Source organism: Perognathus longimembris, chromosome 6 (genome assembly GCF_023159225.1).
Source record: "Perognathus longimembris pacificus isolate PPM17 chromosome 6, ASM2315922v1, whole genome shotgun sequence".
NCBI lineage: Eukaryota > Metazoa > Chordata > Mammalia > Rodentia > Heteromyidae > Perognathus > Perognathus longimembris.
Window position 1 is genome coordinate 13,198,460 of NC_063166.1, and position 27,651 is coordinate 13,226,110.

The window sequence follows — 27,651 nt, forward strand, 5'->3', positions numbered from 1 at the left end:
GGATAATGTCCAGGCTTAATGATAGTTTGCCTAGCATGCACGAAGGCCTGGGTTGGATTCCTCAGTACCACATAGACAGAAAAAAAGCCAGAAGTGGCACTGTGGCTCAAGTGATGAGCGTTATCCTTGAGCAAAATAAATTTAAGGACAGTGCCTGGGTACTGAGTTCAAGCCCCAGGGTTGACCCAAAATTTATAAAAACTGCAGGAATCTTAAACTCAGGGCTTCATGCACGCAAGGCAAGCACTCTACCACCAAGCCACATTCCCAGCCCTCAATTCCTTAAAATAGGAGGGTTGAGCCCTGGAGGCCATTGTTAAGCCATGATCTCGCTTTGCATTAGAGGCCCTAATTCCAGAGCCCCTAGGTCCCACTTCCTATATAAAATAGGTTCTGGCTGAGTGCTGGTGGTCACACCTGTAATGCTAGTTACCCAGGAGGCTGAGATCTGAGGGGACTCTCATATCCAAGTAATCACCTAAAAATGGGAAGTGGAGCTGTGGTGGAGCACTAGCCTTGAGCAAGAGAGCTCAGGGATAGCACCCAAGCCCTGAAAGCCCCCTGAAAATGTAAATAGGCTCTATAAGATTAAACGTGCACAGTCCTTTCCTATATAAAATACTTTTCTCTAGGTGAGGTAAGAAATGGCTCTGGTTAACAGCCAAAATAAATTAGCCAAGAGGCCAAGCTAGCAAAATGTAACCAAGTGAATGCAGCTGCCTTTCTAAGGCCATAACCCAATTCAAGAACCAGCTGTTGACTGTATATATTCAGGAGACAAATTAGTAAGTTCAACACTTCAGGGAAACACCTTATGGCCACATCCCAGACCACAACTCTTAAGCCATGGAACTAACCAGGGGTTTGCTTTTCCCCTTCACCTAAACAGCAAATGGTTCTTTGTAAAATGTGGCTGAATGTATGGCTTAAGCAGTAGAGTGCCTATCTGCTCAAGTGAGGCCCTGATCAAATTTCAGTATGCCCCGCACCTCAAAAGACAAACAGTAGGGGCTGGGATGTAGCTCAGTGGCAAAGCACTTGCCTACCAAGTGCAACGTTCCGGGTTTTGCTATTACAACATACCAACAGCCCACTACTGGTGTAAAGAACTAAGAAACACCTCTCATCTCAAAAAACACTGGAAAAACTTTAGCACAACAGGGGGACATGGCTCTATTATTGCTCAGTGAATAGAGGCAGTAGCATGTAAAACCTAAGCTCAATCCCTATCAGTGCAACTCCCCCCCACCCAAACCAAACTCCAAGAGTCCATGTCAAAACTCAAGGTATTTCTAACCATGTTTCTTAGTAATGGCACCAAGATAACTAACTCAAAATTTGAATAATATTTTCTTTATTTACAAGTTAGAATCAAGAGACAAAGAAAGACAGTCTGTGGGTCCAAATGGGGAGATGACTGAAACCCCCAGGGTCCCAAATGGAGTGGAAGGAAAAAGGGAAAACAGTAGAAAAAAAAAGTCAACGTAAAAAAAGAGCTCCCCCTTCTTCCCTCCCCTTGGAAGCTTGAGGGGATATCTTGGCCCTATCCCCTCTATAGCTTAAATAAATTAGAACAAACAACCTCAAACAGGACCCTTAAGTGAACAGGGCATCCAGGGCCTCCAGTAACCTTGTGTCAGGGCCTTTGCCTATTTCCACCCTGTTCCCCCTGCTCCACCCCATCATTTTGAATGAACAGGGGCTCTGTGCCGAAGAGATCATTCCCAATGGGGCTGGGAATTCAATTTTGTCCAAGTCCTTGCAATTCAGCAAATGTCCCCACATTCCTCCCCTGCTGCAGAGCCAGCTCTCCTTCAGAGGGGGTAGAGAGGGTGAGATGAAGAAGCATCACAGCAAGGGGGGAGGTGGGGCAGGGTGGTATAGGGGTCCCGTCCTGCGGAGCCTTCCTACCCCTCTGGCCTAGACTAGACTCTTAGCCTGAGTCTGAATCACTGGTATCTGAAGACGAGGATGATGAAGAGGAGGAGCTGGAATCTGAGCTGGAACTGGAAGCGCTGAGCCGCGACACTGCTACTTGCTGTGCAGAAGATGACTCTGTTTTCTCACTCACTGTAGAACAAAATTGAAGGTTAAGGAAATCTGGACTTTCACTTGTCAAAAAAAAAAAAAAAAAAAAAAGGGAGTGGGGTGGGGCGGGGACAAGAATAGCTTAAGCGGTAAAGCACGGATCTAGAAAGTGAGAGGCCCTAGGCTTAATTCCTAGTACCAATAAAAGGGATGGGAGAACAGGCTATGCAGCAACATAAAGGAATACCCACCTTTCTTGGGGGGCTTTTTTGTGGAATTGAGTTGTCCACTGACATCTTGTAATCGTTTTTCTAGTTCCCGTTTCTTTTCCAAGGCAAGTTCTTCTTTTGTCTTTCCAACAGGTTTCTTAATGGCTAGGGAAAAAAAGTAACAGGACTCTGAGATTATTTTAAGGAGTGTGAACAGTTACTGGGATACAAAACCCATGTCTCCTAGTACATACATCTCTATGGTTCTACCTAGTAATCCTTAATTTTCATTCTCCAGTGAGCCTTGGGAATTGCTAATCACCCCACTGCCCTGTTCCAAAGGGTGCCAGGAACCACTTGAGGCTTGCTAGATCACCAGCTGGTAGATCTCATTAGATACTCACTGTAGGGCTTCCGGGGCTTCTTTCGTAGGCAGGAAAGGACATAGCGCTCAAGCTCCCTGAGTGTGGATGGCTTGAGTGTTTCAAAGTCAATTTCAATTTCTTCTGGGTTTGAGTCACGTAAAGAGGGCTCTCTGGCTTGGATTATATGTACAACTCGACCCAGCTTCTCCCCAGGTAGTTTATTGATATCCAGGCTCAATTGCCGCTTCTCATCGTAACTCATAGGCCTGCTTTCTTCCTCCTCTTCTGAGTCATAACCAGTAGGAAGGGCAGGTGGGGCTGTCTTTGCGGCCTTTTTGGGTAGCCTACAGACAATAGAGAAAATTGTTAACAGAAGCCCATTAATCACTACCAGTACATTTCTACAGTTGCAACCTAATAGTCCTTAACTTCTAACTACAGCGGAGCTTGTTTCTGCATCAATGGCTGAGGGCTGGGAATGTGGCTTAGTGGTGGTAAGAGTGCTTGCCTAGCATGCATGATGCCCTGAGTTCAAGTCCTCAGAAACCACACAAACAGAAAAAAAGTAAGAAATGGTGCTGCGGCTCAAGTGGTGTTAAAGTGCTAAGCCTTGAGCCCAGAGACTCAGGGACTGAGTTCAAGCCCCAGGACTTGCAATAAAGTAAAAGTAAATACAGCAGGTCACTGGTGGCTCATATTACAATCCTAGCTACTTAGGAGGCTGAAGTTTGAGAATTGTGGTTTGAAGTCAACCTGGGCAGGAAAACTCTGTGAAAAACTCTCAACCAACTACTCAGGAAAAGCCAGAAAGAAGTGGGAACTGTGACTAAAGTGGTAAAGTGCTAATCTGGAGCACAAAGGAGCATCCAGGGCAGGAGCTTAAGACAGGGGCAAGGAGGGTGAATTAAGGGAACTAAACTGTCAGCCACTTAAGTTTCTAAGTTTTATGGGCGTATCCATATTGTCTACAGAATACTTACAGCTGCTTTTGCAGAGTATTGACCTTGTAGAGACCCTAAGGCTCCAAGGATGTTTCCTAGACATTGACTTTCTAGACAGAAACTACCTGTTTCTAGCAGGACTCACTTGTTGCTACTTCCTCCGGAAGGTCCAAAGCCAGGAGGGCCTACTGTAGCAGTGCTGCCACCCCCGCTGCCACTTGCTTTCTTGGATTTCTTGGGCTGCGGTGGGCGGGGTGCCCGAGGCCCCTTGTCATCTTCATCAATCCCAGCTCTGCCCCGGTGCTTTTCTGATTTCCGTTTCTTCTTCTTCTCCTTCTTCTCTCTTTTCCGTTTGGGCTTAGATATTGGGCCCTGGGACAGGGCAGCCAGTTGTTCATGTACTGCCCGAAGCTAGAAGGGGGTGGACCAGATATGATGTGAGTAAAGACCAAAAGAAAAGCCAGTAGCAGTGGCTCATGCCTGTAATCCTAGCTACTAAGGAGATGGTGACCTGAGGGTCATGGTTCAAGCCAGCCCAGACAGGAGAAAACTCGTGAAACTCTTATTCACAATTAAACCACAGAAAAACCTGGAAGTGGCACTATGGCTCAAGTGGTAGAGCCCTTTTGCATAAGGAACTCAGGGAGAGTGCCCAGCCAAAAAAAACAAAAATCAGGTCCAAGACAGAGCATGGATCTCTTATCTAGTAAAGATGGGAAAGCAAAATACCTGCTCCTGTAGCTCTGCCAAGCGATGGGCTCTTTCTTCCTCTGAGTCTGAGCTTTCACTTTCCTCCTCTTCTTCCTCATCCTCCTCCTCATCTTCCTCCTCTTCCTCTGAGGAGCTCTCACTGCTACTTTCCTCACTAGAAGACTCAGAAGATGATTTAGCCAGTCCAGGGGGCAAGACAGTAGAGACTGGTAAAGGCCCCGGTTCCAGTGGTTCATCTGGCATCTTGGCGTAACGGAACTCAAACACATCCTAGAAAAACAGGCAGACTTAAAACCACAAGGGAAGAGAGTGTTCTATTTATACTCATCTATCCAGATTACCATTCCAGTTTACAAAAAGAATGGATTCTATGTTGAGAATGTACAGCACATGACCAATTTTCTCCCTACGTTCACCTATTGTTTGAGTTTCAACCTGCACACTCACTCACCTGTAGCTTTCGAGCCATAGCCACAACATCGTGGTCTGGAGGGTTGTACTTGTAGCAGTTGGAGAACATAAGCCGCACATCAGCAGCAAACTCCTGTGCATCCCGGTAATCTCGATTCTCCATCTTCCGCTGCAGAAGGAGGCAGCATCAGAAGCTGCACAGGCAGAGAGACTCACCTTTCCCTGCCAACCCAGAGACCACAAGGAGCCCTCTCTTGAGAGAACAGTGGGGGAGACCTTAATGATCTGTGCCCTGGGGTTCAAACTTAAAGTCAGAGAAATTTGATGGGTTCAAAGATGATCTCTATCTAGAAAAATCATTCTAAGTGAGAGGGGAGTGACTTCTGATTATCCTTTGCTTCTCTAACCCAACACTTTTAAGAAATAGTATCTATAGTGTAGTATCTACAGTGTAGCTCTGAAGAAAATCCATTCTTACTGTAGGAAATATGGATTTAAAAGTACTTGACCTGCCCTATTACAATTCTAGCAAAGCAAAAAACCAAGAATGAAAGACTGCTATGTGCCCCTCAGGAGACATCAATGTTTTATTGATCCCTAGGCTCCTCACTGCCTGAGCATCCCATCTGCCCCATGCAGTGGGTACCTTGACAGTGCTGAGGTCCATGGGGTGCTTAATGATGTCATGGTAGTCATGCAGGCCAAGAGCAGAAGCGTCCACTGGTTTATAGAAAGGCCAGGCATAGGCAGCATGCTTCTTAGAGAGTAATTCCTTCAAAATGCCATTGCAATGTTTTAACTGTTCTGATAATTTTCCTTTCTTAGAGCTCTGATGTTGCTGTTGAGAGTCAGGCAAGTCTTTTCGTGGGGGCTTGATGGGACGGCCACTTTCTCTGCGCACAGGGGGAAGCCGTGCCGCCTTTGGCTCAAGACTCCCAGGAGGGCTAGCTGGGGAACCAGGAGCTAGGATGGCTGTAGGTGTAGGCGTAGTAGTATCTGCTTTCCGCTTAACTCCTTTTTTCTGTAGAGAACAAGATAGGAATGCATCAGCCCAGGCTCATTTTGATTCAAAATCTTTTCTCACTGCCCAAACGTAACAAATCTATGATACCTTTGCAAGGGGCTGAGCAGGGGGAGCTGCAGAGACAGCAAGGAGAGGGGGTCCGGCAGAATGCAGGGATTTTAGCAGGGGAGAAGAGATGACAGATGGGTGGGGAATGTTGAGGACGGTGGTAGGTATCTCAGGTGGTGGTGTATACAGGGCAGTATGTGACACAGAAGAGACAGCAGGCACCTGATGGGCACTGGTAATACTGCCCTGGAGTGCTAAAAAAGAGAAGAAAAAAAAGTTAGTTTGTTTCTCTTTCTTAGCTTCCACCCCCATTTGCATACCTCTGGTTTTTCCTACCTGCCAATTTGGCCCCCTTCTTATGGCTGTTCTTGGGGATTGTCACCACAAGCTCTTGCTCCTCTTGTGGCATGGAGGCAACTTTCTGTAGGAAAATCTTTTCCAGTGTTTGCGCCATCAGGACAATATCATCAGTGGGCTACAGGAACACAAACACAATTACAAGGTTCAAATACCAGCAGAGAATCAATTCCCACAGGAGAAATTCACCGCCCCCCAGGCACCAACCAACCCCTTTATCTTAAGGCATCATTCCTATCAAGGGCTAAAAATTACCTCACTGGTCTAGACACCACAATTTGATTTCTTCTTCCCAATCACCTCAAACCCAAAGAAGTTCATGACAACTTAATACTCATAAATTTGAATGGGAGATAAGTAAAAATATCCTGCTTTACTCTACTCTCTGGGGCTTTCAGAGAAATAGGGCCACCATCCTCAAGTATGAAAAGTATTCTACTTAAAATAACTTATCTATGGAGCTCTGAAACAACACTGCTCAGTAGCATCATTTGGAGCTTAGATTTAATCTGATAAAAACTTCAATGGTTAAAAAAACTAATCACAAGTTAAGTCATATAATAAAATTACAATGTCACCATCTACTCAAAGTAGAAAAACCCACCTTGTTGTAAATGTAACAGTTTGTGAACATGGTATTGAAATCCTGCATACATTCTGAGGCAGCCCAATAGTAGTTGTTTTCAAGCCTTCTTTTAATTGTACCCATGTCCATAGGCTGCTTTATAATTTTGTGATAATCCTAGAGAAAGAAATCTTAGATCAGAGCCATGGAAAATTACTCCTAGGAAAACAAATTACCCCACCACACATACAGCACACACACTCTATGCACCAAATGAATGTGAAGTCCCTTATACTGCGGCCCCAATTAAACTACAGAATTAAAAAAAAATGGAATAGGATCCTTAACACCCACTGGGAGATCCCTACTGCTTTTCCCTAACCACCCACCTCCCACCCACTCTAGAAAACTTCCCATCCTGGTGACATTACCTCTGGGGTTGGCTATCCATAGGCTGCATGAGGGAAAGGAAGAAGCTAAGAATTTTGGCCACCGTGGTCCTCTCCCAACCCGGGGTGGGAATCTGTAAAATGGAGCCAGGGCACAAAAGTTAAGGAAGGACATGTGGAAGGCACAATGAGAGATGCCAAAATAGAGATCACAAGCGTTTGGAACAATCACAAAGGACCAAAAATTCAGAACTCTGGTGGCTATCTGTCCTATAGAATGGAAACTCCCTAGGGGCCGCAGTACCTATACTAGGGTAACCCAATCCCACTCACACACATTCTTGCTCATTTCCATACCTCTCTTCCCCAAGTTCAATGTTCTCACTCACCGGCAGACCCAGTTTAACAGCATCCACAGGCTGCCGGAATGGCCAGGCAAACTGATGCTTCCACAGAGCTTTCATCACCACCTTGTGCAGGTACTGCAGCTGGTTGGTTACCCGTCCTGGTTTTTTGGGATTGGACACCTCAGGGGGCGGTGGATTGGCAGGGGTCAGTTGCAAAGCTGGCACTGAGGCCATTGTAGGGCTCTCAAATCCCTCATACAACAGAGAAGGTTTTCGAATCCTTTTCCCAGGCGCAGCTGCCTCTGGGCCCAATCCCAGTAACCCTGCATTCCCTTCCCCAGGGAGCCTGTAAATATGGGAAACAAAATTAAGTAAATGTTACTTGTACTATACACTCAATAAACCAGGCTTTAGATCTAATGAAGTGATTAAGTTTATACAAGTAGTTCACATCTAAAACCAAACCCATATAATAGAAAAAGCATTTTTAGATGTCCATTCCCCTGTGGGTCCCACCTAGTCTGATAAGCGCTAATCAGTTAAAAAATGGAAAGCTCTAAATTGGCACAACACAAGAAGAACTACAGCTCTATGGGGACAATTCTTAGGCAAAATGGGTGGAGCTGAGAAAGCCAAGCTTCCTCCTCACTAGGGGTTTGGTTGTTGCCATGGTAGTTGAGCCAAAGGGGAAAGGGAGGGGGAACTAAGGAGAGAGAATTTAAAAAAAAAAAATAAAAGCCATGGAGACACCTAAGAATCCAGCTGGGTAGAAGAGTATCCTTCAACAACCCCACCATGGTGGGAAAAGAACCAATAATCTAACCAAGAATCACTGGACAAAATTAAAAAATTCAGACAAAATCATTTGCAACCAAACCTAGTCTTTTGCTTCCAAAAGAAAATTTAAAAAGAACCGACTCTCTTCCCTAATCACTACCTCTCTAGACACACTGCTAAAAAATATGGTCCCACACTAACAGCCCTCAGCGAACTATCCTGTTCCGGAAACCCGAGGCCAACAGTTTAGTCTCTGGTACTCCTCTCCACACCAGGTGCTTCCCACCACCCAAGAGTCAAGACACTACAAGATAGCATTGTTTACATCCCAAGAACTGAAGTGAACCTTAGCTCCACCCTCTAGCCTAGAATGAACTCTCGCTGCTAACAAAAACATCCCGATTAACAAATATCCCCCCAATCCAGTCACTGAAAGACCAGCAGAAATGACATAACCCCAGACATTACGAGCCCGCAAACGGGGAAAGTGATCCTCCTACCCTAGTCTGGGAATCCCTGCTGTCAATCCCTGAAGCTGTCACCATGGCAACCCCAAACGGCGCGGGAGGTGGCCGCGATTACCCCCCCACCCCAAACACTACGATAAACCGGGACTAGACAGCAACCCCACTCCCTAAGACCCTCTTGCCCACCCCCAGTCCATTCCACCGTCAAACTAGCTCTCCCCGAGTCGGGCTAGGTCTGGGCCGCGGCAGTAGTGTATAATAAACTGACAACCTGCAGGGCCCCCCACACGCAGGAACTGGGCCGCCGCTACCACCGTTCCAAAACCGTCGCTCAACCCCCTCCGCGAGCCCAAGTCAGCCAACAGCTGCGGCGCGAAATAGCAACGCGCCGGGGTCAGTTCCCTCGCCCCGGAGCCCCTCCTGCGCGCCGCCGCCCCCAACGTCCCTGCCCGTCCGCGGCCGGGGGAGACGTACTTGTGGGGAGTCACGTTCTGCAACATCTTGACCGCGGGGGACGGGCGGGCGCCGCACTCAGCCGTGCACAGTCCGGTTGGCCTCGCTTCCCCTCACCGCCCGGCCCAGCATAACCCGGGAAGTGGGGGGAAGGCCGCGGCCCTCGGCCCTCCAGGCGGCAACCCCCACGCCGGGCCGGCACCGAAGTCTCGTCGGCGACCTCTCGGAGAACTCCCGGCAGCTTGGCGCGCTCCGCAGGCGGCGGACACAAGAAAATGGCGGCGGCTTCAGCTGAGACGGACGAGGCGGGGGGAAACGTACTCTACAAACCCAGACAGTCCCAGGTCCCAGACGCCGTCGCCAATACCGCCCGCGGTGGATCCGCCGGAGGCCCCGCTTCCTGTCAGGCCCGCCGGAGCCGACGGGGTCCCGTTTCGACCTCGGATGGAGGCGGATGAACACGAAAAGTGGTTTAGGGAGCCGCCGCCTCCATCTTTGAAATCCTCTTGAGGGCGGAGTACAGGGGGTGGACAGACTCCGAGAACTGGGCGGGGCCCGAAAAAAGGGGACCTTCGGGGACTTCTATGGGGTCTGTACTGCCCGCCGGGACCGGTCATATGCCGAGACGAAGGCCATTTCCAAGCGGATGGACGCGGATTGTAATGGTGGCCCCGACGACTCGAAAGCTCTGTATCAGTAGGCAGAATCCTCCAGCCCGTTCTAGAGGCCGCTCCACTCCAGCGCGAAATGGCGCCGCCGAGCCCCGCGCCAGTCCTTTATATATAGGCGGGGGGGAGGAGCTTCGCCGCTCATGCGCGCCACCCAGCTCCAGACTTCCCCCACCCCCACCGCGCGCGCTCGCGCGCTCACGCGCTTGAAGCGGCGGAGGCGAAGGGGGAGGAACGCCTCTCCGCGGGAGCAGTTTCTATTGGCCGGCCGGCGCGATGACGTCATAAACTTCATTTCCAAGGCGTCAGTCACCGGGCAGAAGAGTGCCGCATAGACCCACAGGGCAGGGGCAGCCCGCCATATTTCCGAGCCAACTGGCTCTGCTGTAGTTCGGAGATTCCTGGGCGAGAGGTTGGAAGAGGTGCAAAAGCCATCTCCCCAGAGCCTCCAGCACCTTCTCCCCGCCTCCCTTTCCAAGGAAGTACTCCCAGGCACGGTGCAACCGGAGACTGCCAACCCGGAGCAGGTCGTGCCATTCGTGGCTCCTCCATTGGCCAGACCGCAGGGCGACGGGAGGGGTCGCGCGGGCGTGGCCGGCCGCCCGCCAGGGGTGTGGCCGCAGGACGTCCGTCTCCGGCGGTTAGGGCCTCCGCAGTGGAGAACCTGAAACGAGGAAGAAAGACGCCATCTTAGAAGCCTCGGCCTTCGCCTGCATAGCGAATAGCTCAGCACTCCTGCGTCGGGCTCAGGGCCCTAGCGTTCCCAGGGCCCGCCATCTTGCACACTATGACTGGCCAGTCTTAAAAACCCGCTCACTCTTCAAAGCCAAACGATACAAAAGACAAAGGCAAAACGAGGCTGCTCCAGAACCCGTGAACGCCCCTAGGCTTATCGGCCACCCTCATCAGCCGGGCCGCGGGTGCCCACACACCCCAGTCTCCCGGCGCGTACCTCTAACACCAGCACCTGACACCACCTCGCCGTCCCACGCGGGAGCGGGGTCTCCCGGCGAGCCCGCGCGCCCTGCACAACGCACCTCCTCGGCGAACTTGGTTCCGGCGTGCGGCTCGGGGAGGGGGGAAAAGTCCTGCAAAGGGAGCGAGCCGCGGGGGGCGGGGGGGCCTTCGTCCCCCGCGGAGCGCGGGCCTTCCCCCGGGCTCCCTGCCCCCCTGCCCGGCAGCCGCGCGTCCCACTCGGGGGTCCCTCCGCCGCGGGGCGGGAGGACGCCCCCATCCCCCCACCGGAGTCCGGAGTCCTCCCCACGGAGCGGCTCGTCCATCGGTCAGCGCCAGGGAGGAGGGCGAGCCGAGGAGGCGGCGGCTGCGGCTCCGACTAGCCCTCCCCCTCCTCTCCCCTCCTCCCCTCCCCCCCGGGCCGTCCGCCTCCGAGGAGGGGCAGGAGCCATTTTGGGAGCTCGGCTTGGCCCCCTCCCCCAAGCCCGCCGTCTTAGGTCTCCACGGGAATCTGACTCTCTACAAGTAGGGAAGCCGGCCTGGGAGGAATAAAGGGAGCCCGGCGGAAGATCGCCCCCCTCGGACCCCCCGGGGCGGCCCCCGCCCTCGACGGGAAAGTCAAAAGGCCTTTCGCCTTCCCAGAACACCGGAGCTGCGTCTCTCCCGTTCCCCTTCCTCCGCTTGGAGGAAGAAGACAAGCTTAAGGCAGATGTGTGCAAACAAGTATGGGTGGGCAATTAAAAGACAGGCTCCCCCCCCCCCCCCGGGAGCCTGTCCCCGCCGGGCCCCTAAAGGCCCCAGGTCCGGGACTTGCAGGGCCGCCCTCCTCAAGAAGCCCTGGAGTTCGAGCCTTCATCACTGCCCCTAACATGGCGGCCAACCTCCAGTCTTCTGGAGTAGCTAACCCGAGGGCAAACCCGGCGGGGGATGCGCACGAAAGGAGGTCGGGGACCCCCGGCCCGCCGCCGAGGACCAGGCTCGGGCCTCCCCCAAACTCCCCCGCGGCCTCGCCAGCCGGGGGCCCCGGCCGCAGCAGCCCGATGACACAGCAGCTTCGCCGAGGCCTGCTCCCCTCCCCCTCGTGGCCCAGCCTCCCCCGTCTCCTCTCCCCACTCGGGCTTCGGGTCAGCACCGAGCCCCATCGGGGGGCCTGGCAAGCGAGAGAAACGGGGGGGGGGGGCGGGAAGGAAGAGAAATGGAGCAAACTTGAGACTACTGGGCCTGCGGGGAAAGGGCGGCCAGACATGACTCCCTCAATCCCTGGCACGCTGGAAAATCACGGCTCCCCAATCCTCCCTTCCCCCACATGAGTCACAGGGGAGTCTACAGCTCCTCAGTAATTTGGAAAAGTAACTCTTTCCTCCTTTCCGTTCCCTCCCCCGCAGTACACAAGGAGAGAACTGTTCAGAATGGGGGGGGGAGGGGGAGAAAGCAGTGCAAGAGGCCACCCCGGAGAAATTCGAAACCTTTGGAAGCGTTGAAATCATTCCAGGTCCCGAGCCTGCCTCCCAGCACCCACCTCGGGCCTGCTGGCTGATTCCAAGCGGACCCCAAAGCTTTCACTCTGTAAACCCACCCCTCCCGGGCGCAGACGAGTGCTCAGCTAAGACCCTAGAGGGGGCGACAGCAGGTTTGTGCAGACGGCCCCACGGGCTGTGTCCACGTGAACGCACACCGATTCAGCCAGAGGCTCGATGCGTAACCTCCACCAGGCCATGTGATGGCTGTGAGCTTCCCACCCTTGACACAAAGAGAGCCCAGAGGGGCGCCTTCCAGAGTCTCTGGGGAGAAAGGGAGTTGGCGCCTGGGAACAACCTCAATTCACAACCTGGACTGCCAAGTTGAAAAGCATTCACATCCACGAGCAGGAACCACAGCTATCACTCCCACTCAGCTTACTAGGTCACCCACCCTGCGGCCTACGAGGTTCCCGTCTCACCTGATTCCAGACACCGGTACCCCAGGGGATGAATGCCAGGGGGGGTACACACCGCCCCACTCCCCTTTGCCCTCCAATTGGTACGGAGACCTGAGGTTAGCCATTCCCCTCCCCCATCTGGGTATTTCTCACCTGCTAGAGCCCCTCCACATTCCTATTGGCTGTAAAGTGTTTGAAGGACAAGTCTCCCTAGGATCATTTCCTGAACCCCAAGAATTGCCCCCCCCACTTCCCACCCAGTAAGCATTTAAGTGACATCGCCCCCCAAGAGCCCCTTCTCACCTGGATCCTTGGAACCATGGGGGGCTTCAATGATGCCCTCGCCTTGGTGCGGGGGGAGGACGTAATCGGGGTGTCAACCCCCCCGGAAACTGAAGAAGTGATGGGGGAGGGGGTGCAGCCCCCAGCCCCTCCCTTCCCGACTCGGCTGGGGGGTGGGGAGAGCATCGGGGCCGCGCGGCCACGTCAGCAGCACCCAGATTGGCTGGCCCGGGTCACGTGCCCGCCACCTCCTACCCCCCCCCACCCTGAGGGCCAGTTTCCCGAACGTTCCTGGGGGTCTTTTGAGAGGCCTAGCGGGCCGTAGGACCCAGGCCTAAATCCTGAGGTCCGGAGCGCGCTAGTGATGCTACTCCGCCACATCTCCAGCTTCCTATCCCGCTGTCGTCGACCTTGTCCCCCCCACTCGCCTCCCGGTACGGGTTCAGCATGGCTGCCGCCGCCCCGCAACGCGCACTGCGCAGGCGCGAGGGTGCGACCGGATTGGGGGAGGGGGAGGAAGTGCCGGAGGCCGCGGGGGGGATGGGGGGGAAGGGCGCGGGAGCGACAGTGCGCAGGCGCCCGAGACCAACCGCAGGTCCCGCGGCGGGGCTCGGAGCGCGCACAGTGGGTGGGGCGGAAGCGGCGCGCGCAGCTCGCCGGCCTGCGGCCCTTCCCCCCACGGCCCCGGGGCTTCGCTGCACGGCCTGGGCTGCGGGAGTCGTCCTTTCCCGGGCGTTGCGCGGGACTGCGGCTTCGAACCTCCTGGCCAGAGTGCACTGGGACTGCGGGGCGCTGAGCCGTCATCGGGAACACGCGTGCTGGCTGGGGAGGCGCGGGGGTGCTGGGTGGGGCTGCCCCGGGCCTCCGGAAGCGGTGCGGGCCGGCGAGCTGCGGGGGGAAGCTGCCAGTGTGGTACCCGACGCCTCCTAGCGTGCCCCCGACACCGCGGGGTCTTCCAGCTCCGCACTGTGTGCGCGCGCTACAAAGTTTCCCGGCTACGCTCCCCCGTGTGAGGCCTGCGGATGCGTGGTTGGTAAGAAACCAGCTCCCGCCCCGGCCCCGCTCGATGGGGGTAACGTGAATGAAAAGGATCAGGCTGCCGGCTGCGGGAGACGAAACGACTTCACACTCGCAGCCTTTGCCATCCCTGCCCTCTGCCTCCTGAATTCATTCCGTGACAATGTAGAGATCGATAGGAATTTCCCATTAGCTGCAAGAACGAGGTAGTCGTGGGGGCCCCGGTTTATGGCCACGTAGCCTTTGGGAAATGGTGAAGACAGCGTTGAGCAATATATCCTCAAATGGCATTTTTACGTGTTCACACACAAAAAATTAGGGATTGGTAATTTAAGTAGGATGGTTCAGTTGCTACCAAGGCGGCAAATGTGTTCCTAGCCTGTTCTTCAAACCTTCAAGATGGGTCCACGTTTCCACTGATCTAATCCCTTCTCACTGAACAAAACGACCAAGTTAGAAACGGAATTCCCCCACCTGTAAATGGGGCCACATTTGTGGCCCTTTCCCAATACATTAGCAAGTCATCTTAGTCTAAGGAAATGCCTTTACTTTTGACCCGTTCACCTACCTCTTTGTTACCCTGAGGCAATCCTCCGTTCGGCAACCTTTGGAATTTCTAACTTACCTTTTCCTGTTTCCTAGCCAGGAAGAAAAAACCACCCCTCCCTGGGTCGTAGCTCTCTGTAAACCTTATCTGTCAACTCCATTGCACAGCCAGAAATCTTCCCCCACCCCCCACCCCCCAGCATCAAAATTCTTTTCATCTCTTGTCTGACCCTCTCTCCTACTCCTTATTCCTAGCCTTCATTCAACTCATGTCTATCATGTTCCTGCCAAACAAAACTATTCTGGCACATGTTACCAGGAACCTCCAAATTGGTAAAGTCTGGAAGCACTTTTCATTTCTCACCTTATTTGACCTCTAGAGCATTTGACATTTGTTCCTGGTTTCATCCTGACATTCTCTATAGCCTTGATTTACTACTTGTACAACTGTACCTCCCCAGTCACCTTACTGAGTGAGTTCTGTACCTTTCTTTGCCCCCTCCGATGCATGGTTGGATTATGCCTGTTTGCTCTAAGTTCTACTCACTTAACTGTATCTTTAGTTGCTCAGCCCCCTTTGTGTCAATACCTTTAGTTCAGAAGCTCTCCAGAGTTGAACTTCATAATAAAGATTACTACTTGGATAACTTTGAAAACACTGCAACTTGTTTTAGTTGACGTAATTTACATTGCTCTAGGCCTGTTCCCAGGTGACTTGGCCATCATGACAGTTACTCATTTACAAAGCCTGGAATCTAGGGGCTTTTTCTTGATTTCCTTTTCTCACAACTTTATACCCACCAGAATCTTACCATTTTATTTCTTTAAATATCTGCCAACTCATACTTCTGTGTGCTAAATATCCATCAATCATACCTTAATTTTTTTTTTTTTTTCCTGTGTGGTACTGGGGTTTGAGGGCCTTGCACTTGCTAGGTGAGTGCTTTATCACTGGAGCCATGCCTCTAGTCCTTTTTGCTTTTTTTTCCCCCCCACTGGTCCTGGGGAATCAACCCAGGGCTTCATGCATGCTAGGCAAGCACTGTACCACTGAGCCACATTCCCAGCCTCAAATTTCGCTCTGTGTGTGTGTGTGTGTGTGTGTGTGTGTGTGTGTGTGTGTTGTGGGACTTGAATTCTGTGTGGGTGCTGTCCCTAGGCTCCTTTTGCTCAAGGCTAGCACTTGAGCCATAGCTCCCCTCTTCATTTATTTTTGAATAAGGTTTTGAATAGGGTTTTATGCCTGGTCTGGCCTGGACTACAGTCCTCCTATTTATAGTTCCCACATAGCTGGGATAACAAGTGTGCCATCATTCCCAGCTTTTATTGGTTGAAATAAGCTCTCAAAAACATTTGATCTGGGCTGGGGATATGGCCTAGTGGATAGAGTGCCTGCCTCGTATTCATGAGGCCCTGGGTTCAATTCCCCAGCACCACATATACAGAAAATGGCCAGAAGTGGCGCTGTGGCTCAAGTGGCAGAGTGCTAGCCTTGAGCAAAAAGAAGCCAGGGACAGTGCTCAGGCCCTGAGTCCAAGCCCCAGGACTGGCCAAAAAAAAAAAAAACATTTGATCTGCAGCTGGGTTTGAACTGCAGTCCTATACATTTCTACCTCCTAAGTATCTGGGATTATAAGTATGAACCATTAGCTAGTGTGGTTTGAATCACACTTTTAACCTCATCCTATCTCCTAGGCTACGCTAACAGTCTAGTGATTTCCTTCTCTCTCTCGAGCTACACTGTCCAGACAGTAACCCATACCATATTTGAATTTAAATTAATATCAAATAAAATTTTAAATAGTTTCTTGTGACACTAGCCTCATGTTCTCAATAGTCTCACGTGGCAGGTGGCTGTCATGAACAGTCCTGTCTTTACAAAAAAAGGCCTTTTTTATTTTTTTCCCAGTGTCAGATTGAAACCGGGCTTTACATTTGTTAGGCAAGTGATCTACCACTGAGCTACATTCCCAGCCCCCTAAGGTCTCCAGACTTTCTTCCTGGCTTCTGCCATGGTACTTCTAGTTTTCCAAATATAGCTATGGTCATATAATGTTAAAACCTATATTAATTCCTCACTGCCCAGGGAGGTCTGCCTACCTCTTCAACATCCCGTCTAGCCACTTTCTCTTGGATCCTAAACTCCAGCCACATTAAACTTCTTTCTCAGGTGTGCCATTTTGTTTGGTGCCTCAGTGTTTTACACATGTTTTCCCTCCACATGGAATAAGCTTTGTCCTAATTCATCTCAAAAACCAGCATCTCTGAATAACCTACTCTTGCCTCCCAAATCAGACTGGCTGCTCATTGCTTAATGTCCCTTTTATGATGGTACCTATACAATAAATACCACTTAGGCGATTGTTTCTCTTCATTTCATTCTTGATCTTGAGAGCAAGGCTGTGTGAAATCCTTTTTTTTTAAGATACCCACAGAGGTTGGCTCGGGTTGGTCACGAAGTCCTCACAAACTGAGCAAATATTAGAGGAAATTGATACTAAAGTGATTGAGTGGCTTAGAGGAAATTGTGAAGTGTATACACCAGGCACATTGTACAGGGGAGTATCATAGACAAAACCGTTGTGTTCAGTTACAGAGGTAAGACTGGAATAGTGGAAGCAAACAGCATAACTTTTTGTTTTTTTCATAGAGAAGTATTGTCGAAATTCTAGAATGGCCAGAATATAAACTATGAAAAGAGCAGTAATGGAGAAAAATGGCCTTTTTTTTTTTTTTAAGAAGCCATATCAGGGAGGGTTTGCGGTGTTGGTAAGTATGGACCTGGTGGAGAGCCATTGAAAGTGTTTGAGCGATGACTTCATCAGAATTAGGTCATAATTTAGGAGCTCTCTTTTAATGGTTAGCACCATACATGTTAATAAACATCAAATAAAAATGTCAGTAGTTGGGTGATGTATTTGGTGATAGTGAACACTTGCTGAATATATCACATACATTAGGCACTATTATATATGCTTTACACATGTTCTCTTTTAATCCTTAGTACTTACAAAGTCAGTCCTGTTATTAGCTCCTCATTTTTCAGATGAAGCAATTAAGAGTTGTTAAATTATTTACCCAAGGTCACATTTTTGGTAAGCAGCAGAGCTTGGATTTGAACCCAGGAAGTCTGCCACTGAACCATACATTCTCCAGGTTGCAAAGCACAGCAGGGAGTTCAGTTCTAGGATTGAAGTTAGAAGAAAAAAGACTAGGAGAAGTGTGTTTAGGATGATAAGTACATTTGGGGTTATATTTGAATCTGCCATGAAGGTAGGTAAAATTTGTAAGAAGGGAAATAGGAAAGTTTGTTTGGTATAGTTAAGGACTGAACTGTGGGTGAAAGCCTCATATAGTGAACAAAATTCGGGAGTGAATTCAGTTGAAGAACATTAAAAGACGAAGAGAAGCAGAGCACTATAATGTGCAGAAGTCAGAATAACAGGCAGCTCCAGTGAGGATTGCCCTTTATTTATTTTTTTTTTTGCCAGTCCTGAGGCTTAAACTCAGGGCCTGAGCACTATCTCTGAGCTGCTGCTTTTTTTTTTTTTTGCTCAAGGCTAGCACTTGAGCCACAGCACCACTTCCCGCTTTTTTTGTTTATGTGGTACTGAGGAATGAAACCCAAGGGCTTTATGTTTGCTAGGCAAGTACTTTGCCACTAAGCCACATTCCCAGCCAGCTTGCAAGTTTATTGAACGAATGATGGAATCAGAAGTTCTTAAGCTTGGGCTAGGGGTGTGGTTCAAGTGGTAGAGTGCTTGCGAGGTCCTAGATTTAAGCCCCAATACTAATAAAAAAATGCAGAAAAATATAAAATATAAGTATCAAGAAAGAGTGAGGGGAGGAGTCATCTAAAAAAGAAATGTCCTTTTTTAAAATTTTATTTTGGCAGTTGTGGGGCTTGAACTCAGGGCCTGGGTTCTGTCCTTGAGCCTGTGTGTTCAAGGCTAGCACTCTGCCACTTGAGTCACAGCTTTTTCTGTGTATGTGGTGCTGAGGAATCAAACCCAGGGCTTCATGTATGCCAGGCAAGTACTCTACCACTAGGCCATATTCCCAGCCAAATTCCTTTTTTAAGTATATGGTGTGCTTCTGTATTAATACATGCAGTATTTCTTTACTAATAGATAACATGTTTTGTTGGTAGGTCTAAGAGTTTCCAGATTATAGATATATTTTGAGATGTCTATAGTATCTATAACATGTTATGAAAATATTGATCAATAGTGGTTTCTATTAATCCTCCCTGTATGAGGATCTCACCCAAAATTCAGTCCTTAACCAACACCCAAGCGCCTGGTATTTATTTTTCTAAAACAAGATCTTACATGCTAGGATTATAGGTATGCACTATCATCCCAGTGTAAAACATTTGAAATTTCTTACTCAGACAAATTTTGATATAATTGGAGAAAATTAACACAGTTTGGATTGTTGTGCCAAGTCGCGAGACGACCACCAAGAAGGCCACTGAGACTCAGACATTCCGAAATGCAAAAGCAAAGCAAGGCTTTATTCAAGCGAGCTGCAACTCGGGCCACGTCCTACCCACCGACACAGCGGAGGTTAGGAGGGAGCCCCGAGCTACGATTACACAGGGCTTATAAAGGCAAAAAACAAAGTTACAACCATCAGGTGTTCAAGCAAGCAAGATTAGGACACAGGTACAAATCTGATTGGCTCAGGGCTCAAGGCATTCTGGAGGCAGTTAGAGTTAAGCATTCCCAGCGGTTAGAGTTCTAGACCGACTGGGCCCTAATGGCCTTTTCCTGGGTCTGCTCACAGGGCCTGCTTATCTCAGGTTCACGTGGTAAAGTGGGGCCTGACTTCAAAGTCTGGCACTTCAGGATAAATGAGGCTAAGCAACTGCTTTTCATTTTGTTAGTTGTTGAAATAAAGTTTATTATCAGCTGGGCACCTTTGGCTCATGCCTGTAATCCTAGCTACTCAGGAGGCTGAGATCTGAAGATCATGGTTCAAAGCCAGCCCTGGCAGGAAAGTCTGTTAGACTCTTCTCTCCAATTAACCAACAGAAAAGTGGAAGTGGGGGCTGGGGATATGGCCTAGTGGCTAGAGTGCTTGCCTCCTATACATGAAGCCCTGGGTTCGATTTCCCAGCACCACATATACAGAAAATGGCCAGAAGTGGCGCTGTGGCTCAAGTGGCAGAGTGCTAGCCTTGAGCGCAAAGAAGCCAGGGACAGTGCTCAGGCCCTGAGTCCAAGCCCCAGGACTGGCAAAAAAAAAAAAAAAAAAGAAAAGTGGAAGTGGCTCTGTGGCTCTAGACACTAGCCTTGAGTTGAAGAGCTCAGGCACAGTGCTCAAATCCAGAGTTAAAGCCCCATGACTGACAAAAAAGGTTTATTATCTATTATAGATATTATACACATTTCATAGATTCACAGGAAATTGGTTGAATATAACAATAAATCAGCTGGGCACTGGTGGCTCACACCTGTTATCCTAGCTACTTAAGAGGCTGAGATCTGAGGATCGTGAGCTGAAGCCAGCCCCGTCAGGAAAGCTGGAGGCACTTATCTCCAATTAATTACCACAAACGACACAGTAGAGTTGTAGCTCAAGTGGTAGAGAGCTAGCTTTGAGCAAAAAAGCTCAACGACAGCACTCAGGCCCTGAGTCCAAGTCCTAGGACTGGCACACAAAATAAATACATATGAAAAAAATGACAATTCCACATTGAATCTTATGATAAATATAATTTGAATACCTGGTAAAACATATGACAGGCCAGAGATCACCAATAGATAATCTGATCACCTGAGCAGTTACTTTCAGAAATTCTACCTGAGCTTTAATATACAAATTCAACCCACCAGTCCTGTAGTTTTCTGAGATAACTTATATTGAAGATAGCTACATTAAAGTAGTTGCTTAATTCATGATCATTTTCCCTTTCCAGAAATAGCTCTAATAATACATAAAGTAATTTTGTACCTGGCCATAGCTAGGGGGTTCAGTGGTATGCACTGACTACAAGCTCAGCCAAATCAAATTGTCTTTCTCAAAAAGGTGAAATCTGAAAGCTGAAGAGGCTGGAGGCCTTTTCAGGTACTATATTAATTACAACTCAACTCCTATTGCTTAGGTCTCTCTGTAGTTATTATCCTTCCTGAGGCTAGCTTATTCAACTCTCTGATTCAACAAGTTAGATCAGTACCTTTCCAATTTAAAATTTTAAGCTAATTTGGGCACCAGTGGGTCATGCCTATAATCCTACTAGCTACTCAGGAGACCTCTGAGATCTGAGGGCTATAATTTCAAACCAGCCTGGGCAGGAAAGTCTACGAGACTCTTATCTCCAATTAACCATCAAAAAAAGCAAAAGTGGAGCTGTGGCTCAAGTTATGGAGTACCAGTCTTTAGCAAAAAAAGCTTAGGGACAGCACTTAGGCCTTGAATTCAAGCTCAAGAACTGGCATACATACACACTTGCCAGAATTGGTTTTTATTTGTAAGTAAAATAGCTTTATTAAATGGTTTTATGTGCTTAACACAATTATATAAATGTGTTTAGTGTTTCCTATGTCTAGATTGAAATAAATTCAAAAGTTAAAAACATTGCTGCTGTCTAACTTACCTATTTTTATTTCTTGAAGACACTTTGTCTTGTGGGGAATCCAGTTTGAGAATTGCTGATACACCACCTCCAAGTGAGGGGGACGGAAGCAGTTGGGCAGATAGGTAGTGTGGATCTCAGAACAAGACCTGAGCGAAAGAGGTGAATTTGGACGACACCAGCAAATGGGCGGTTACTAAGGCTTGTGTGAGTAAGGTAAGCCAGGGCAAGTGTGTAGTTTGGGAAGAACCCTAGTACTTAAAAGTAGCCGAGACAAGAATCTACGAAGGAGACTGAAAAGTGAATGCCAGAGAAGGGGGAGGAGATAAAAACTAGGCAAGAGTGCTACCATGGGTGCCAGAAACTAGATTGAGTTGGGAGGGAAGCATGGCCAGCTATGTCAATGTTGCCTAGACGGCATAGAATTCATTTGGCATAGCAACACAAAACTGTTACTGAGCAGTTTCATTGCTGAGGCCTGGGAGTTAGATGACAGGTGTGAAAGTGGGGATATTGTTTCCTACAGCTTTAAAAATAAATGGACTAGGTAAGCAGTGTTGGGAGAGCTGAGCCTTAGCACACCATGACCTCTTAGCTTTATAGATGCATTGTTGTATCCATTGATAAAGTAGACACCCAGTCATCACAGTGCAGAACTGGCTGTCTTGTTCTGCCTAATGTCCCCAGACTGAGTAGAGATTTTTAGGGATATCTTTGATGGAGATTGTTGAGGGGTCCTGGAAGGATAGGGAAGAATAGGTACAAATTTGGCAACTTGCATAATACAAGGGTGAGAAAGGAGTTAGCTGCTTCTGACATCCTGTTGGTGTTTCTCCTCACCCTGGGCCATCTGAGAATTTGGACCCCTTTGCCTCCCTTTTATGAGAGTGATTGCAGTGTCTGCTATGCTTGTTCCTAACCCGCCCCCCTCCCAAGCCCACTTTCTTCTGTTCTTCCCCAGATCTTCTCTAAAGAATTGACTAAGGTAGGGACACAGCCCATTAGCTGATTGCCACTCCCATAAGGGGGAACGAGGTTGTTTTGAAAGGCAAGTTTATTTTGAGTTTCCACCCCGATTTTGTGCACCCTCAGAACAGCATTCAGTCTAGGCCTGTGAGCAGAATCCAGCCCACTGCCTGTTTTCATATGGCCCAAGTTCTAAGAATGGTTTTACTGATTTTTTTTTGGTTTTACATTTTTAAATTAAAAAAAAAAGCCAGAAGAGTGTTTCTTGACACATGGAAATTATGTGAAATTCACATTTCAGTGTCCATAAATAAAAAAGAGGATTGAGGACAAAACTCTATGGAACACCAGTACTTAAAGAACTGCTATGAGAAGGGTCCATGAAGACTTGAAGGAGGCGCTAGGAGATGCTCAAGAAGTGGGAGGGGTGGCCAGGAAGAAGGGATATTGCCCATGGCTGTATACCTGCTGTAGTTGATTAACAACCCACAAAACCTGGGATATTTACTCTCTGGCCTTTACAAAAAAGATCTGGTCTCTGGTTTAGCACTCTGGGTGGAAGGGCGAGCCTGCAAGTGGTAGAGTGCTTTCCATGCATGCTAAAGTTCATTGCATGAGCCATGTGTCTCCCCTACATCCCTGGAGGCATTATAAACCATGCTTCTAACAACTTGAATCTCTCCACTGACAGTGGAGAAATACTGTGATTTTTGGAGGGTCACAATGCTCTCCAAATCCTACCCCCCTACCCTGACACTCTCTTCTCACTACACACACACATGCACACTTATGTTCCAATAGCTAGGAGATCATAGGGCTGGTTTTTGTTTTTTTTTTTTGTTATTATTGCTGCTAATCTTTATTAAACGTGAGTATGGATTTTGAAAGCCCCAGGAATTCTGATGGACCACATTCACATAATTCCTCAGCTGACTTAATTGCCACACAAATCTTTTCCATTGCTTCTACCCCCACCCCTTCTGTCTCCTTCTCTTCTCTGTTAAACTGGAAGCATAGACACCAACAGTTTCTTCCTCACCTCCCACTTAGCTCAGCCCACCACAATCTGGAGTCCACTCCTACTACAATACTGAAACTGCTCTCAATAAGTTTGCCAGCCATCTCCTAGTCACCAAATCTATCTCGATCTCTCTCCTTCTCCTAGTTGTTTCCCTCATCTTTTTTTTCTTCTACAGCAGTCTTCATAGGTACCCTAAACTGGCCACGAACTCACTATCCTCCTTCGGCCTCCCAGGTGCTGGAATACAGAGATGTACGATCATGCTCCGCTTTCTTATCCCCCAAGCCTAAGGACATTTTTCAGTCCTTCCTTGACTTCTGAGCAATATTTAATAATGCTGACCTGCTCTCCTTTACAAAATACCTTTAATTCCTCTGACCCATTTCCTCCTTGTACTTCTTTTAATTCTCTGTGTTCTGGTATCACCAGTTGTTGTTTTTGTTATGAGTTAGCATGTTCTAGGGTGGTGGTTATTCTCTATTTGTCTCTCGGGGCCACACCCACTCTCCTGTACAGTGCTCTGAACTTGGAGGCCGCCTTAGATGTTGCCGGTAGGAGGCGTGGCAGGAGAAACTCAGAAGCTTCCTGACGCCGCTACCAACAGGATGACAATTGAGATAACTGCTTGTGGATATAGCAAGGAGACTCTGGCCAGACTCCAGCCTCCTGGGCAGAAATACTTTCTCAATGATGACAGCTTTTCAGTTGATGGAATCTGACCATGACAGGCCACTGTAGACATGGATTTGAGTTTAGGTGGTGGTAGCTGCTAATTCCCTGCAATCCATCCTTCCCATTTATACTTCCATGCAAGGCTTCGTCTCCCTTTTGCACACTTTGCCCTTTTAACGTGTTTGTAACCAGTACTATATATTACATTTTCCCAGTCTGTTATACATGGAGTGACTATGTTCCCAGCTTGGACACTAGGTGAAAATATGAGGTTTAGGGCTTGACCTCAGGCAGACTTTTTTTTCCCAGTCCTGGGCCTTGGACTCAGGGCCTGAGCACTGTCCCTGGATTCTCTTTGCTCAAGGCTAGCACTCTGCCACTTGAGCCACAGTGCCACTTCTGGCCATTTTCTATATATGTGGTGCTGGGGAATCAAACCCAAGGCTTTATGTGTTAGGTCCTCTCCCTGAGGGCTACATGCAGATGCCCCCACCTCATTAAGTCTCCACCCAGTTACCTGGGTAACCTGCAGACCTGGAGGCAGTTACCTCCCCTTTCCCTGAGGTCACTTCCTAATCCACCTGGCCACCCCCCTTGCCCCTGCCCTAAATAAAGCAGGGCTGGGTGGGGGTAGCCCTCTTCTCTCTCTCTCCCTTCTCTCCGGCCATGGATCACCTTGGCCACAGGCCAGCAGTTCGGTAATAAACGTTCTCTCCTGCCTGAATACCACCTGGCGTTCTCCTTTACCAGTTACCTACTTTAAAAACCTAACATATATGGTGCTGTGACTCGGGAAGGGCTTAAGAGTCAGGACAGGCGGAATTCCCATCTATTTTTCTCCTTTTTCTGGGAGTATCCCCAGTCCTGACGGCCCTTTTTCCGCGAACCGAACTGCTGCGAGTCGCCACGCGGCACTTTTCACTAATATCATTGCTGGCCTCCACATCCACCTCCACCTCCACACCACTTGTCTACCCTGGTGAGTGAAACTGCTGCTGCTCGGGTTCTCTGCCGCTCCGTCCGCCGCTTCTGCCCGGTAAGCGCATCCACTCACCAGGCGCCTCCCTCCCGTGCTTTTGGGTTTTGCATCACAGTCACACCCAAAAAGCACGGGAGGGAGGCGCCTGGTGAGTGAATGCGCTTACCGGGCAGAAGCGGCAGGCAGAAGCGGCAGAAGCGGCAGAAGCGGCGGACAGAGCGGCAGAGAACCCGAGCAGCAGCAGTTTCACTCACCAGGGTAGACAAGTGGTGTGGAGGTGGAGGTGGATGTGGAGGCCAGCAATATTAGTGAAAAGTGCCACGTGGTGACTCGCAGCAGTTCGGTTCACGGAAAAAGGGCCGTCAGGACTGGGGATACTCCCAGAAAAGAAGAAAAATAGAGGGGAATTCCGCCTGTCCTGACTCTTAAGCCCTTCCCAAGTCACGGCACCATATTATGTTAGGTTTTTAAAGTAGGTAGCCGGTAAAGGAGAACACCACGCGGTATTCAGGCAGGAAAGAAAGTTTATTACCGAACATTATGTATATGAGGTTAAGCACTCTTTGCCACTAGGCCATATTCCCAGCTCCCTCAGGCAGACTTATGTCTTTGTTTCCCTTCTTGCTCATTCTATTTGTTTTGTCAGTCATGGGGCTTGAACTCAAGGGGCCTGGGCTGCTGTCCCTGAGCTTTTTTTGTTCAAGGCAAGGACTCTTACCACTTGAGTCACTGCACCTCTTCCAGTTTTCTGGTGGTTAACTGGAGATAAGAATCTCATAGACTTTCCTGCCTGGGCTGCCTTCTAACCGCAATCCTCAGATCTCAGCCTCCTGAGGAGCTAGAATTACAGTCCTGAGCCACTGGTGCCCTGCCCTTCCTGCATGTTCTGCACAGTCTACTTGGGTGACCTTCTCCATGGCCTCTGCTTCAGTATTTGTGTTCCTAGCTCCCCAGATCAGATTCTTCATCTGCACCTGACACCCCATGTTTCAGCCTCTACAAAGTCAAACTTGTTCTCTAGTGTGGATGGTGTTTGATATGCTAGGAAAATACGCTACCATTGAGCAACATGCCTAGTCCTTTTTTTTCTTTCTTTTTTATTGGATATGTAATCCAGACTAGCATTGAACTCAGCCCAGGCTGACCTCAAATTTGTGATAGTGTTGCCTCAGCCTCCTGAGTGCTGGAATTACAGGTATGATCCACCATGCCCTTTCTTTGTCCTTGAACCTTGTTTCATGACATTATTTTCCACTTCAATTCTGTCCAATACTGAAAACCCACATTAGGGTGTTATTGTCAATTCCTCTGTAATCAGTAGTCAAAGCTTTTAGATTCTACCTCCTAATTATCACAATGTACTAGTTAAAATTTAATATAGGACCTTCTCATCTCTTAATTAGTCTTTTCTATATTGCCACAAAAAGGTAATGTACATATGCAATGTTTTATGTGCTTATAATATACTATGGGTTTATTTTTTCTTCCAGTTACTCAGGATTGAATTCAGGGTCCCATGTTTGTTAGATAAGTGCTCTATCACTTGAGCCTGAAGTCCTCTTGTTTATTTTTTAGGTAGAGTCTCATGCTTTTGCCAGGGTTGGCCTTGGACCATAATTTCCCTACCCCCACCTTCTGAGTAGCTGCAATTACAGGGATGCATCATTGTGCCTGAGTTGCGATACACAATTAGCTGTCAGTTTTGCCTCAGTTTGTCACAAGTTCCAGTCCATTTCTTGAAATATCAGAATAGTTCCTCCAAAATACTAAAATGATAATATCCCACCTTTTATGTCTTTAATATTTGCTAAGTAAAAATCAGACTCAACTTGTGGGTGTACCAAGGCCTATGTGAGCTGCCTTTTGCCTGATTTGATAGAATATCATGATACTGTCTGTCCTCCATTATCACATGGGAACCTATGAGCAACCTTTATAACTTCCCTGTCGGCTGTTACAGGCTCAACGAAGGAAGGAACTCCGAATGCCTGTGATCTTCATGCATCTTCCTACCCTTTGCCCTGGAATGTATTCTTTCCCCTCAATCTCCTGTACAGATTGTTTTTCCTTCAAGACTCTTAAGGGCCTGCTTGGTTATCTCCACCTATTCCTCTATTCCATAAAATTATTCCTTCCCAAGTATTTGGCACATCTTTTTTTCTTTCTTTTTATTGGTGGTGAGCAATCCATGTTGCATTCTTTTGTTGTTTTTTGAAGTTTTAGCAAGGATTTTAGTGTAACAGGATAAAGCTAAAAGAAATGAAGGAAGGGAGAAGTGTTTTCTGCTTCCCATGCAGGAAATGGGAATTTAAGACTCATAATGGTGCTTTTTGTCTGTGGCCTTTATATTTTCTAAGCTGGGAAAATGCATGTCGTCTGATCATTAGAAAATGGTTCTGGGTGGCAAAATTGACTGCTCATTATTCTTAACCATGGAGATCTGATCTACCACATGAGAACAAACCCTAAAACACAGGAACAAATTAAGTGAGAGTTTGCCTTACTGCTTATTTAGTGGATGAGTTTGCATTTTTGTGATTATGAGAGACCTCATTTGGGTCTGAGATAGGTTAGAGAAGCCTTAATAGGCTTAGAGAGGACATGACTCAAATGCCTTATTAAATCCAAGGCAGAAGGCAAGATGGAGGCCAAGGTCCCAATAAACTCATTGTATGTATGCGTGTATGTATGTATGTATGTATGTATGTATGTATGTATGTATATATGTATGTATTCCTAGGCATTGAACTCTGGGCCTGGGTACTGTCCCTAAGCTTCTTTTGCTCAAGGCTAGCACTCTACCACTTAAACCAAACTACTTCTGGCTTTTTCTGTGGTTGGAGGAAAGAGTCTTGCAGACTTTCATGCCCAGGCTGGCTTCAAACTATGATCCTCAGATTTTAGCCTCCTAAGTAGCTAGGATTACAGTGTGAGCCACCAGCACCTGGCTATTCTT

At 48.5% G+C, this 27,651-nt stretch overlaps 2 protein-coding genes across 4 annotated transcripts; both read right to left on the reverse strand.

Moving 5' to 3' along the window:
- Positions 1 to 1,340: 1,340 nt before the first annotated feature.
- Brd2 (bromodomain containing 2) lies at positions 1,341 to 9,852 on the reverse strand. Of its 3 annotated transcripts, none has more exons than XM_048347985.1 (12): positions 9,114 to 9,852; positions 7,438 to 7,741; positions 6,699 to 6,836; positions 6,074 to 6,212; positions 5,777 to 5,991; positions 5,312 to 5,686; positions 4,706 to 4,834; positions 4,273 to 4,524; positions 3,689 to 3,954; positions 2,642 to 2,946; positions 2,280 to 2,402; positions 1,341 to 2,070 (listed from the first exon to the last, which is right to left on the reverse strand). In XM_048347985.1, exons 1-12 carry the CDS (start codon positions 9,137 to 9,139, stop codon positions 1,934 to 1,936), a joined length of 2,409 nt encoding a protein of 802 aa, XP_048203942.1. In that variant the 5' UTR covers positions 9,140 to 9,852; the 3' UTR covers positions 1,341 to 1,933. The 3 variants fall into 3 exon arrangements, with proteins under 3 accessions (XP_048203942.1, XP_048203943.1, XP_048203944.1); XM_048347986.1 differs by having other exon boundaries at positions 5,777 to 5,928; positions 9,114 to 9,252; XM_048347987.1 differs by lacking the exon at positions 9,114 to 9,852 and adding an exon at positions 7,091 to 7,182 and having other exon boundaries at positions 7,438 to 7,580.
- On the reverse strand, positions 9,813 to 23,145 carry LOC125353512. Its single transcript, XM_048349216.1, has 4 exons — positions 23,063 to 23,145; positions 21,079 to 21,206; positions 13,882 to 14,017; positions 9,813 to 10,470 (listed from the first exon to the last, which is right to left on the reverse strand). The coding sequence occupies exons 1-4, from the start codon at positions 23,143 to 23,145 to the stop codon at positions 9,813 to 9,815; spliced, it is 1,005 nt and encodes a 334-aa protein (XP_048205173.1).
- Between the last annotated feature and the right edge of the window lie 4,506 nt (positions 23,146 to 27,651).

What these genes read in the sequence shown, in the direction of transcription:
- Brd2 (XM_048347985.1), bottom strand. Translation starts at nt 9,139, where the DNA reads ATGTTGCAGAACGTGACTCCCCACAA. An exon ending in TGGACCTCAGCACTGTCAAG is followed by an intron (nt 4,835 to 5,311) that starts GTACCCACTGCA and finishes CTCCTTCTGCAG; the next exon opens with CGGAAGATGGAGAATCGAGA. An exon ending in GAAGCCCCGGAAGCCCTACA is followed by an intron (nt 2,403 to 2,641) that starts GTGAGTATCTAA and finishes TTTTTTCCCTAG; the next exon opens with CCATTAAGAAACCTGTTGGA.
- LOC125353512 (XM_048349216.1), bottom strand. Translation starts at nt 23,145, where the DNA reads ATGGCTGGCAAACTTATTGAGAGCAGTTTCAGTATTGTAGTAGGAGTG. An exon ending in TGGGCTGAGCTAAGTGGGAG is followed by an intron (nt 21,207 to 23,062) that starts GTGAGGAAGAAA and finishes TCTTTCGCTCAG; the next exon opens with GTCTTGTTCTGAGATCCACA. An exon ending in CTTTGTAGCGCGCGCACACA is followed by an intron (nt 10,471 to 13,881) that starts GTGCGGAGCTGG and finishes TTCGCTATGCAG; the next exon opens with GCGAAGGCCGAGGCTTCTAA.